The following is a 12464-nucleotide window of genomic DNA, read 5'->3' as shown; positions in this document are numbered from 1 at the left end:
AAATCATCATTTGAAAACAACATTTTGTATATACTTGGGTTATCTTCACGTAATAGTAAACTTTCTGGATGATCGAAATCATTTAAGTGTCACAAGTATGCTAAACATCAGGATGGTGCGAATACTTTTTCACGGCATTGCATAATACAAGTTGAATATATACTGTATCTTCAAATAAAGCAACGTCCTGTCAGTGGTCTGTCTCTAAGTGTCCTGGATATCCAGCTCCAGTGGCTCAGTTTTTTTCCCGCTGATTTTAAATAATCAAATAAAATATAAATCACATGCTTCAGGTTTCTTTTACTCAGGTAAATAGTGATCTTGCATCAACTGTGCTCCGTCTCCGGCTAATAGGAAAAAAATAACTGCTGTATAGTATATAAAAATATGTTACGCACAATAAGAGGAAACAATGAAAAGTTTATTAATGCGTCTCCGTTTACTTAAAGTTTTTTTTTTTTGTATTTTATTATTGTCTTTGCAAGCTACTTAAAAACTGATGATGCTTCCATAGTGCTACAAAATGTAGTTTCACGCAGACGTCTCATGAACCTTCTGGCACACTTTCTATATATATATATATAAAAAAAAGGTACACACCCAGTTTGTATGTGTTTAAAACACATTATCTGTTTAATCAGAATAATGTATTTATCTTATGTTGCATCTCTTTTTTGTAGTAAGTGTGTGTGTGTGTGTGTGTTTGTTTTCAGGTGCAGTCGGAGTTCCACTCCCGGGTGTTGAAGTGCGAATCGTCATGACAAACACAAGCAACACCACTATCGCCGAGGGCAACAGCAAGCACACACGGGTACTTCATTAAATCCTTTTCCCATCATGCAATTCACAATCTATACACACACACTTCACTGGTATGACTCTGTGTGCATGTGTGTGTGTGTGTGTGTACGTGTGTGTGCGTGTGCGTGCGTGCGTGCACAGGTAAAACCTGGGCTGGAGGGGCGGGAGGGTGAGCTCCAGGTTCGAGGCTCATCTGTTTTTCAGGAATACTGGAATAAACCACAGGAGACCAGAGACAGCTTTACAGAAGATGGCTGGTTTAAAACTGGTACCTGCTCTACACACACACACACACACACACACACACACACACACACATACACACACACACGCACACACACAGATCATGTGAACAAGTGAGGAAACCATATCAGTCTGCTGACATATAAATGTGTTCCCAATCGTAGACAGATTCAGAATTATTGGCACCCCCTCTGTGTTTTTTTTTTTTTTGTTTGTTTGTTTGTTTTTTCACCCCATTTTTAACCAGTTTTGCACATGACATTCCTATATTTGGAGATTGGGGTTAGCATTAGGTTTACACAAACAACATAACGTACATCTCACAAACACAAAAAAAATTTTTTATTGGTTTTCCTGGAAGAATACTTTTTGACAAATTTTCTATTTATTAAAATCTATAGGATTACGTGCTTAACCTGGGGTCAGGGTTACAGAAACTGGAATGTGTATAAGTTTCAAGCCTATAATTTAAACAGATAATCATGCAAGTCATTTTGGGAGACTGTTGGTTTTGTTTGTGGAAGACTTTTAATGCCGATTCAGATTTTTCTTTCAAATAGCCGGACTTTCTTGTATTGTGGAATAGTTCTTCGGGCTTGGCTCTTATTTTCAGTCTAATCCTGTACCTGACCAGTTTCAGAGGGATGTTTTTTATTTAAGTCACACAGTCACCTATGAGTCATTCAAGCGATAAACATCATCTAACTTGAGGCATGACCCAGTGAGAAAGGTGCAGATGATGGCGGATGATCGGTACACTGGTAAAGTATGCTGAGTGGTTGGAACAGACGAGAGGGGAAATGAGGTTGCTGCTGAGGTTGTTAAATAAACTGCCAATTTTTATATTGCATCTTTAAACATTTTGGAGACAGTTACAGTAAAACATTAGTTTCTTTAATTTATTTTAATATGAATTAATGAGGGGGGGCTCAAAGTACTGTACATTATGTATATGCTCAGGGGCTAGGGCTAGGTTTGGGGTTATGGGATGTAGAGTATGTATAGCTTTAAAACTTGGGAATCAAGTAGGTAAGAATAGGAAGAGATTAAGAAGTCAATAGATAGTTACTGATAAGATTTTTAGCTATATGTTAAACCTATAGGTTTGTACAAATGAGAGCATGCACATTCTTCAAAGTCGAGCTTCTAGCAGAAAAAAATACAAAGACATTTCAATTATTATTATTACTTTTTTCCGGTATACCATTTTTGCATGTATTATACTCATGATTTATGCTTTACTGCACCAAATGCAACTATGTCCTCATCTCATCATTTTAAGCTAAAGTATTTTCCTTTGTCTTCCCCACCATTTCATACCATCAGTGTGAGCGGCTGCTTTGTGCTCATGAATCGTTTTTACAGTCCAGACTTTTAAAGCCTTTGTTATGGCCCTAATTGTAATTAACGGTAATTTAAAAAGCCTAAGTATTTTTTTTTATATCTATTACCTCATTTATGTAGGTCAACAACCATCTGTCTGTTGTGATGAAAGGTCTTTGTATTGTGTTTTTTTTTGTTTGATGATGAGGCGACAGAGTTTTATACTTGTGGGTAATATTTGAACAAAGGCATGAGTTAAGTTCTGGAGAGACAAAAAAAAGAGAAAAAAGAAAACTTCTGGCCATTACTACTTGCGTCTGTATATATATATATATATATATATATATATATATATATAAATACTTGTGTAAGAATTATTTGGTTTTATGAAAGGGAAGTAATCTCCTCGCTGTCTGGGTGGAAAAGTTGCAATTCGTGTGCAACGTCTAGCGTATACAGTACAATGATGTCTAGCTGTTATTTTTGAATGGTGCCAATAATTTTGCATTCGGCTGTAATATGATATAGAGGCGTAAGAGAGAGAGAGAGTGAGAGAGAGGCAGTGAAGAGGGGTGTGTGGTTTTAGGTGTGTGTGTGTGTGTGTGTGTGTGTGTGTGTGTAATTGGCTGAGGGGCTGTGAGGACAGAGCCGCAGTGTGTATGCGCTGCTGTCACACTCCATTACACGCAGCCACGCTGTAATGAGTCACAGTGCAATCAGTTCCCTCCAGACTGTGTGTGTGTGCACACATACAGTACTAGTTCCATCCTCCAGTCGAAACTCAGGCTTTTACATCTTAAAACCATGAGGAAAGTGAACAGTGAGGCTCTCGTGACTCCATGCTCCATGTGCTCCGACTCTATACGGGTCAGACTCAAAGTGTTTAATGGTGCAAAATGTTCCATCTTTCAGCGGTCGTATCTGTCAAAGCTGCTGATTCCAGGGTGATCATTAAGTCTATTAAGAGAAATAACTAATATTACAGACTGTCTTCATGTGTATTACTTGGATATATTACGTGGGTTCCAGTTATCTGCGTCTGCTTTCAATAACTGGTCTGATTTGTTCAGTCATCAAAAACAGAAGTCAGAATTGCAAATATTTTCCAAACCCACTTCCTCAGTAGGCTAATATAGGGGGAATAAATAGTTAGTGTTATTTGAACACAATGAAGAAACATGCTTATAGTCAATATAAAGTATAAAGATGTAAGATTATTAAAAAAAAATTTTTATTCATTTTTAAAATAATTTTTTATATCCCTAATTAAGTCGTAGCCAATTCTAACACATTAGGGCACTCCCCTCCCAGTCAAGGCTTTAACTACCAGCCAAGAAGGGCGAAGACGGGAAAGAAGTTTCCTTTGAGCCACGTGATACCAGCTGACGCGTGGCATCTTGTAGAACTGCTAAAAGAACAGCATAACATACTCGGAGGACAGTGCTATCCACTCCTTCCGTTTGCGTGAGCTCACAGACACCCATGAGTGACTAGAGCCGCGACTGATTTGAGAGCGATCGAGTGCCTTCTATCCCTCCCCTCCCAGAGAGCTCGACCAATCAGCTGTCTCTGAGCTCCCAGCTGCGGGAAGCGACAGCATCGTACGGGATTTGAACTCGCAATCTGTGGATGGTGTGACCGCTGCACCATTCGGTGGACCACGCTGAAGGTTTGTTTAAACGCAAAAAATGTTTAAGCTCGAAAGACGCACTGATTTCAGCTCAGGTTTCGGAACCTAGCATCTTAGCACAGTGGCTTTGTTTTTCTTCTGTCCGAGTCTGATCCAAATCTCACACGAATGCTTGCATGATGACTCGCCGCAGGGGTGTAAAGAAGACGTCCAAACTTGCTCCCCCCCACCACAAACCGAATTGATATATAACTGTACTCCTGCTGCTGGATCTTGTTTGTCTCTTGAACATCACATGACTAACATGTTTGTTTTCAAAGACGCACACGATTTGATATCGTCTCTCTAATCCACACCAAAGCGAATGCCATCTGTCAGTCCCAGGAGACCAGATACGGTCTTTTAATCTTTTAACCGTGGTGTGACCTATCAGAACAAAACAAAGCGTCTTATTTAGAAAACTCTGAGAGTGTTTTATTGTCTCAGTATGAAACATTTCTTCAAAAAAGTCACCAACTCTCACCTCGAGCCGTGCTGGATTGAGTACAGTGTGATACCCGACACTGTATTAGTGCTTTCACACCTGTACAGTATGTCAGAATATCTACAGTCGCCGAGGAGTGCGAACCAAAATAACAAACCCGAAAACAAAATAACAAATTTAAAAACAAAACTAAAACAAAACTAAAAACAAAATAACAAATTCAAAAACAAAATAACATAACCGGAAACAAAATAATAAAACCAAATACAATATAACAAATCAGAAAACACAACGACATATCCAGAAACAAAATACCAAATGAGAAAACAAAGCAACAATTCACTCAACTGGAAAAGGTAGGTATAGTTCGCGAATTAAATTGTTATCGCTGATTGGATGAGACGTCTCTCACTCAAGACATAAAAGAAGTACTATCAAGTGAAGTCAGAATAATTTTAAATAAAGCACATTTAACACATCTTAGTTGACCAAAGTGCTGTATAATCCTAAAATACTGAAATGAATCCTTAAATGAAAATACATCCAAATGTCTGTGTGGCTGCAGTACTTCCTGTATATGTTAAGTGGCAGATGTCTCGTCCAATCAGCGTTAAGACACAACAAGCCAAAAAAGTAGGTGTGGTTTGCGAATGACATTCTTACCGCTGATTGGACTGGTATTTTGTTTCTGGATATGTTGTTGTGTTTTCTGATTTTTTTATATTGTTTCCGTTTTAGTTATTTTGTTTTTGTTTTTGTTATTTTGTTTTCTGTGTTGTTATTTTGTTTTCTGTGTTGTTATTGTTTTCGGTTTTGTTATTTTGGTTGGCACATATCGGCCACCATAGATATCTGTACTTTTGGTTCATTTAATCTTTGCTTCGTTTTCATTTATCACATCATTAGACAAACCAATTATAGATTTGAAAACGCACGAACTCTAGTTTATTTCACAGAAATCCGATGAGTGTAATAAGGTAAACAAAAACAAACCTGTTGCCAAGTACACACAGAAATCCTAAACAGCGCTCTAAAACGGATAACACGGTGCCAGGGCTAAATAAATGATTCAAACGTTATAGAAACATTACTTGATAACATTGTGCATATGTTTTTCTATTTTTGTTCATTAACCTAGAGCTCATCTCAGTTCTATAATGTACAGTATTAGTAGGGTTAGGGTTAATAAATACACACCATGTTTGTTTCTGCATTAGGGTCAGTTCAGTGTTTAAACACCCCCTCACAGCAATCGAGTTTATTTGAAACTGATTCAAGACTAATCTGAGTAAGAGTCAGTAAATATTGTATACACTGGTGCCTTGGCATGATTGTTAATCAGTTGAAATTTTGTATTGTGAAACACATTTTCCAATTGTAAATACTGTAAATGCAGAAAATTAGTTCCAGACGTTCCAGATATTAAACCTCACTTAACCTTCATTTATGTTGCCCTTTTGGATACCATTTTTTGATGTCTTCACTAAATCTTTGACGAATGCAACATGCATGCATGCATGCATGCAAAAAAAAAAAAAAAAAAGAGTTTTGATTGGCTACCAGATGTACACGGAACCGGAAGTCGATGCTGAGGTTGCTTCACATTCCGAGGCAAATTCCTTGCAAAATGTTAGTTCTTACATTTACGTTTACATTTAGGTGTTTGGCAGACACTCTTATTTGACAGAGTGACTTATAAAAAGTGCTTTGAAGATTTCGTTACTGGATAGATACTGGATAGATAAACAGTTGGGAAGGTTCAAGTAGTTCAAGTACCAAAGAAACAGATACATCTTGAGTCGTTGTTTAAAGATTGTTAAAGACTCTGCTGTACGGACATCTAGAGGATGTTCATTTCACCACCTAGGTGGCAGAACAGAAAAGAGTCTGGATGAATGTCTTCCTCGATCCCTGAGAGATGGTGGAACGAGGCGAGCAGTTCATAAGCCATACTGAGGCCTCGTGCCTACGCCGAGGTTCCACTGTACATGAAACACTGTTTCATCTGAAGCCGGACACGATGTAAATTGAGCCACACACTACTACTACTACAAGCTTTATTTACAGTACTTGTTGACAACATTAGCCTGAATCATAAGTCGATTCTCGGTCTTAACCTGTAAAAAGCAAAGGAATTTCTTTTCCCCATTAAGTAGTAATGCTCACACATTTTGTCTCAAAGGGTTAATTGGCTCGATTGCACTGAATATCTGTATGTACTTTAATTCTCACCAAGCCACCGTGAGACACCCTCCCCACTCCCTCCCTCCGTCATTTCCCTTCACCTGTCACCTGTCTCTGCAGTCAAAAATCTAACACCCCCTCTGCAAATCTGTTCCCATTCTCACCCTTTCTTATTTCTGCCTTTCACCCTGGTGACTGTGTGTGTGTGCGTGCGTGCGTGTGCGTGCGTGTGTGTGCGTGCGTGTGTGTGCGTGCGTGTGTGTGCGTGTGTGTGCGTGCGCGTGCGTGCGCGTGCGTGCGTGTGCGTGCGTGCGTGCGTGTGTGTGCATGCGTGTGTGTGCTTGCGTGTGTGTGCATGCGTGTGTGTGTGTGTGTGTGTGTGTGTGTGTGTGTGTGTGCATGCATGCGTGTGTGTGTGTGCATGGCATGCACAGTTAATCATATGATAATCAGAATTGTGGAGCAAAAGATTTTTATATATTTTTATTATTATTATTATTATTATTTTAAATGTAATACTGTTTTCCATATCCATATACAATATATATATATATATATATATATATGTATATGTATATACACTTATTTCCACATGTTTGGGCTGCTGTTAATTTTGTCAGCAAAAATAATGACGCAAAATATTCCTTGACGACCTTTTTTTCTGTGAAAAACGTTACAGACGTTACAGATAGCTGTCGACAGTGACAGTGACGAAATCAGCATGCAATATTGTTGACGGGAAAAAAAACGAGACTAAAATGTGGTTTGAAACAATTCAAACTAATAAATCATTCGTCTTTATTTTAGTCAACATACTGTATTATTGTCATCACAATCCCCTGCGATACGGTGTTCATTTACTATGGTATTCCCCAGGTCACAGCGCGCGGTATAACACTGTATTGTTCGGTACTGCTCCTACCGTTTTTGTTGTTTAAAAAATATGGACATGCAGCAGTTGTTGTGATGGTTAAAAATAAATATAATTAGCTGAAAACATCCAATGAAAATATACATTTTAAATGTTAAGATAATTATTCTGTAAAAAACCTTTAAAAAAAATTGGGCCAGACTAGATTGACTGTAGGGTTAATTGATAATAATCTTATTATTGTTTTCATTGACTAAAACTAGACTAAAATGTCCAAACTTAGTCGATTAAAACTTGACTAAACAAAAATAGGATGAGATTTATGAAATATGATAAAAACTAACAGGGACATTAGACTTAGACTAAAATTTACTGAGAAAATTTTATACTTTCCTCTATTGATCATTGATGTTTTTTGTGATAATTAGGTATGATCTGTCTGACCAACATCTGGTTGTTTTTGTTTTTTTCGGGGGGGTTTTACGTACTGTCCAAATTTCCATGTCTCATGATGAGTGAGAGATGTAACAAAGCAGAGAGGCAAAGTTAGAGAGAAAGATCCAGATAAAAACGAGAGGCAGGGAGAAATGCGATCAATAAGACTTGTGCGTGCGAACCTCTGTCTTTAATCGTGTGTGGGCGGCCACTGGCTCCGACTGGCACCTCGATAGACAATCTGTCACTCTTCTGAGCGCTCACTTTTCGCCGCGCTCGTTCGTTATCATCGATTTTGCGTGTATTCTTTAGTGTCATCCTGCCTCTATCTTTCTCTCAGTATTTTCCTGTCGTTCTCTTTCTGCTTGTCCTTTAGTGCTGATTTTTAGACTCATAGACTGTTCATCTGAATTCTTTACCTGGTGAGGAGTCGCGAGTAAACGAGCAAAGCGTCAGGAGGTTGCAAGTGCCAAAGGGCTGACCACTGTTAAAGGTAAAAAAGGTTTCGGTTTTATGCGATTAGAGGCAAGTGCCCTGTCCAATCAGTAACTAGTAATATGTTGCTGTTGTTCAAGTGTACATGAGGGTCAGAATTTAAAGTTTATGAACTTTCCCACCCCACCCCAACTGTATGCTTGCAAGGACAAAAATGAATGTTGCTCAGGAGAAGTTTTTTTAAAATGATGATGACTCTTATGGAGTGAAGGTCAGTAGCTGAATTTGGCTGAAGACCTTTTAAAATAGCGAGCCTTAGAGCTGGGAAATAATAGAAATAATCATTTATTAATAGTTTAATTGCATTTGCATGGCAAACATTTATTTATTTTTTTATAGCATATGTATAAAAAAATATGTTGTTTTACACTTTACATATTTATATGTAAAGTGTTCAACTGGACGAATTACTTTTGTGTAATAATAAAACAAGTCTGACTTGCAAGCTAATGCAAAATTCCAGAAGTGACGCAAGTGTATTTAGGGACTGGCTAAGCACTTGCTTAAGTCGATTTTCTGAGTGTCATATAGATTATGTAAATTCCTTGCTGTTAGCTCATGCCGCTGAGGTTGCCAGATTTGTCTTCAGCACTAGTAGTTGGTTTAAAGCTTAAAAAAATATACATGACAGAACTTGGTGACTAATGGAGAAGATTTTTTTCACATCTTTGCTGTGAAATTTAATGATATTGTAATTTGGAGAGATAAGATAAGAAATTGAATACACATTAATATGATTAGTATAATGTCAATGCAAGTACTGCTGCATGGAAAGTAAATGTTATTTTTTCTTTTTTTTACTGTAAAAATGGTCAGATTTAACATAATGGTGTCCACTATTATTATTATGGAACTTAAAATAGCACTTTCATGTCTTGTGCTGTATTTTTTCAGGCACCAACAGTTACTTGTGCACACTTCCTAATGAAGCTGTAAGACATGACATCATGTTTATGTGCCGTGAAAGTCAAATTAATAAAAGTATGTTTTTGTTTTTTATTTCGCATTTTCTTTTGTAAAGAAATTATGACAAGAGTTTCAAGGATGAGCTTGGGCAATCCTTAATGTACTTCAGTACATCTTGAGAAATTTGGAAATCCTGAAAAAGTAGATTTTTCTTTCGTAATTTAATTTAACAAAATGAAACTCATCATAAATACAGCATCTCAAAATATTAGAATATTTCATTTTAATTTCACTACTATTTCATAATTTAATATTAAAAATTTCATTCTCTTATTAAAGTGAATCACTTATTTAAGTGAATTAGTATTCATCTCTTATAAATATTGTGTGTCTTTCAGCCTTGTTTAGTATACGTATGGGGGAAGACTGCTGACTACACAGTTGTCTGGAAGACAATCATTGACAATTTACATTTTTTCAATTACATTTTTATTCATGGCATTTGTCAGACACCCTTATCCAAATTGACTTACAATTTTATTTTATTTTATTTAAAGATCTAAAATGTAATGGGGGTTAAGGGCCATGCTCAGGGGCCCAACAGTGGCATCTTGGTGGCGCTGGGGTTTAAACTGGGGACCTTCTGCTCAGTAGTCCAATACCATGACCACTGTGCTGCCCCTGCCCTGTCCAGAAGGTGTTTAAAACTTGACTGGAAGGGAAAGGTATGAAAAGGTGCACAAGCAACATAGCAGATTCAAGCAAAGCAGATTCAGGACTTTGGGAGATTTTCACAAGGCTGGAGACAGCATATCAAGAGCCACCATGCAGCATTAAGCCACTTCTGAACCAAAGATAGTGTCAGAAGCATCTGTCCTGGGCTAAAGAGGAAAAAGAACTGAACTGTTTCTCTGTTTTCCAAAGTTCTTTTTTCAGATGAAAGCAAATTTTGAAGATTTTAAAATAACTAAATCTAACCCAAGGTTTCAGAGTTGGCAAGAAGGGTGGAGATCCACAGAATCCAAGTTGAATTCCAATTAGCTTTTGAGTCACAAAATGTATGCTGTATTTTTACTGCAAGGAGTTTTAAAATCTGGCGGTTAAGCATACACCATTATGTGCTATATGACCAATAGAATATTTTTTTCTTGGTGGGAAACAAAATCGAGTGACCATATTTGGTAAATATATATGTTAAGAATGGCTTGTTAGTTTTTGTTAGCGATTTGTACTGTGTACAAATTATTTTTACTACAGACAAGTAAAAATATATTGTTTTTATTGACTACTCGGATATACAGTATATACAGATAAAGAGATAAAGGGGGGGAATACATAAAGTGAAAGATCATAGTAGAGAAAGAGGAAGAGCCCTTTTCCCGGAATGAATAACGCGCCGGGAAACGATAAATAAATAAATATATAAGTAAGAGGAGGGAGAGCAGAGAGGAAAAGCATTAGCAATTTTCCAAATGCTGCTCGCGCATACTTATGAATAATGGAGGCATGCTAAAAGTTGGCCGTGCTCGACCAAGCACTGCCTGGGGAGTGCGCATTAGACCGAGGGCTCATAAATAACTGCTGTGGATGAAGAGCGGAGGAGCGAGGAGGGGAAGGGAGGGAAGGATGTTAACTAGCTGCTCCACCACTCCTCTCTCTCACTCTCTCTCTCTCTCGCTCTCTCTCACTCTCTCTCTCTCTCGCTCTTTCTCACTCTCTCTCGCCTCTGAGTGGAGGTCAGACAGTGGCATTGGGGGAGCGCCGGAGACAGATGGGCTTAGATTATCGACCGTAGTGTGTGTCCTGTTCCTCTGCTCACTCTGTTTTTTAGTAGTAGTAGTAGTAACAATATTGTTCCCATGGGTAAAGCATGGATTTTATGTGATGTGTGTTCGTATGGTGTTGAACAAAAGACCACAAACCACAGATCACAGATAAGAAGATTAACAGCAATAAAGGCAACAAAAAAAAGGTCACATGCTAAGACGTACAATAGCGAAGCAGTGTCGGTCTCAGTATATCTTTACTCAGTATACGTACGTGCATATATCTCAGGTAAGAGAAATAACTTTCGAATCATTCAACTTGGTGAGTGGAAAGTTGCGGGTGAAGTCACGCAACAATCATGTGACTGAAATGCTTCAGGTAAGATCAGCCTTTCTGTCGAGCCCTGTCTCAGCATGTCATCCTACTACAATGATTCAATCATCACTCATCAAAAGGAAAAAAAAATCTGGACTTTCTGACGAAGTGAAATTTACAAAAGCAGTGTTGGAGCTAAAATTAAATTGAGAGTAGATAAACGTACTTTAATTCCTAGTTAAATTACACCATAGCTTTAGTGTTTGTCAGCCAACAGCGAGTGCCACTTTTTGAATGTCTTGCTGTGTGGAATTGCCTCTAATTAAATATAATAAACGAGTTTAAACAGTCATTTACTTCAACTTACATTCAGGTTATAACAGCCACCAGGAGGCTCAATGTATTCCGAAGAAGAAAAAAAAAAACTCAAATTGAATTCCTCTCTAAAGAACATCTATCATCAGGAAGGTTCTCCTGCACTGCTTGTCTGATGTAAAGAGTCTTGAGATTTTATTCATCTCCAACCTTTCAACTACTGTATTTCATGGTCTTTGTTTCATTTTTAAACCCTAATTTGACACTTTATATTTTGTGGAGTAGTAAATTTTAAAACATGTCTGAAGTTCAAAAAGGTAAAATCTACTTTTCATTACTAATGCACTTATCCCAGTATTTTACTCCTGCTTGGATACCATCACGTGAGAAAGTTTTCTCAGTACACCGGATACCGGAATCAAGTTCCTGTGATGTCTAAGTGGTGTTTATGAATGATGTGGGTTCGGTTCCCACAGACAGACTGGTGACGAGTGATCCATCGATTATCAAGGATCAGGCGATCCACTGCTAAATGTTCACAGACAGGACTGAAGTGAGCTTCGGGGTCATTTTGGCTGGGACTGTTATTCACAGACGTGCAGTTTTCTTTAAAACGTTTGCACCATTTAAATGCTTTACTGTGGCTAGGAGTCTCACCATGCTTGAAGTCTTTTGTAAATGGCAAATTACAAGTT

The 12464-nt window shown here is 37.8% G+C and overlaps 1 protein-coding gene across 1 annotated transcript in view; it reads left to right on the top strand.

Annotated features, from left to right (window-relative positions):
* acsf3 (acyl-CoA synthetase family member 3) overlaps window positions 1-12464 on the top strand; it is a 57427-nt gene that overhangs the window by 27462 nt on the left and 17501 nt on the right. The window contains exons 6-7 of the mRNA XM_053493325.1: window positions 714-811; window positions 943-1069. Of these exons, the coding sequence (XP_053349300.1) occupies window positions 714-811; window positions 943-1069 (225 nt within the window). The remainder of the gene's footprint in view (window positions 1-713; window positions 812-942; window positions 1070-12464) is intronic.

This window comes from Clarias gariepinus, chromosome 3 (assembly GCF_024256425.1).
Source record: "Clarias gariepinus isolate MV-2021 ecotype Netherlands chromosome 3, CGAR_prim_01v2, whole genome shotgun sequence".
Taxonomy (NCBI): domain Eukaryota; kingdom Metazoa; phylum Chordata; class Actinopteri; order Siluriformes; family Clariidae; genus Clarias; species Clarias gariepinus.
The sequence above is the reverse complement of the archived record's forward strand: the minus strand, read 5'-3'. Positions and strand labels throughout refer to the sequence as shown.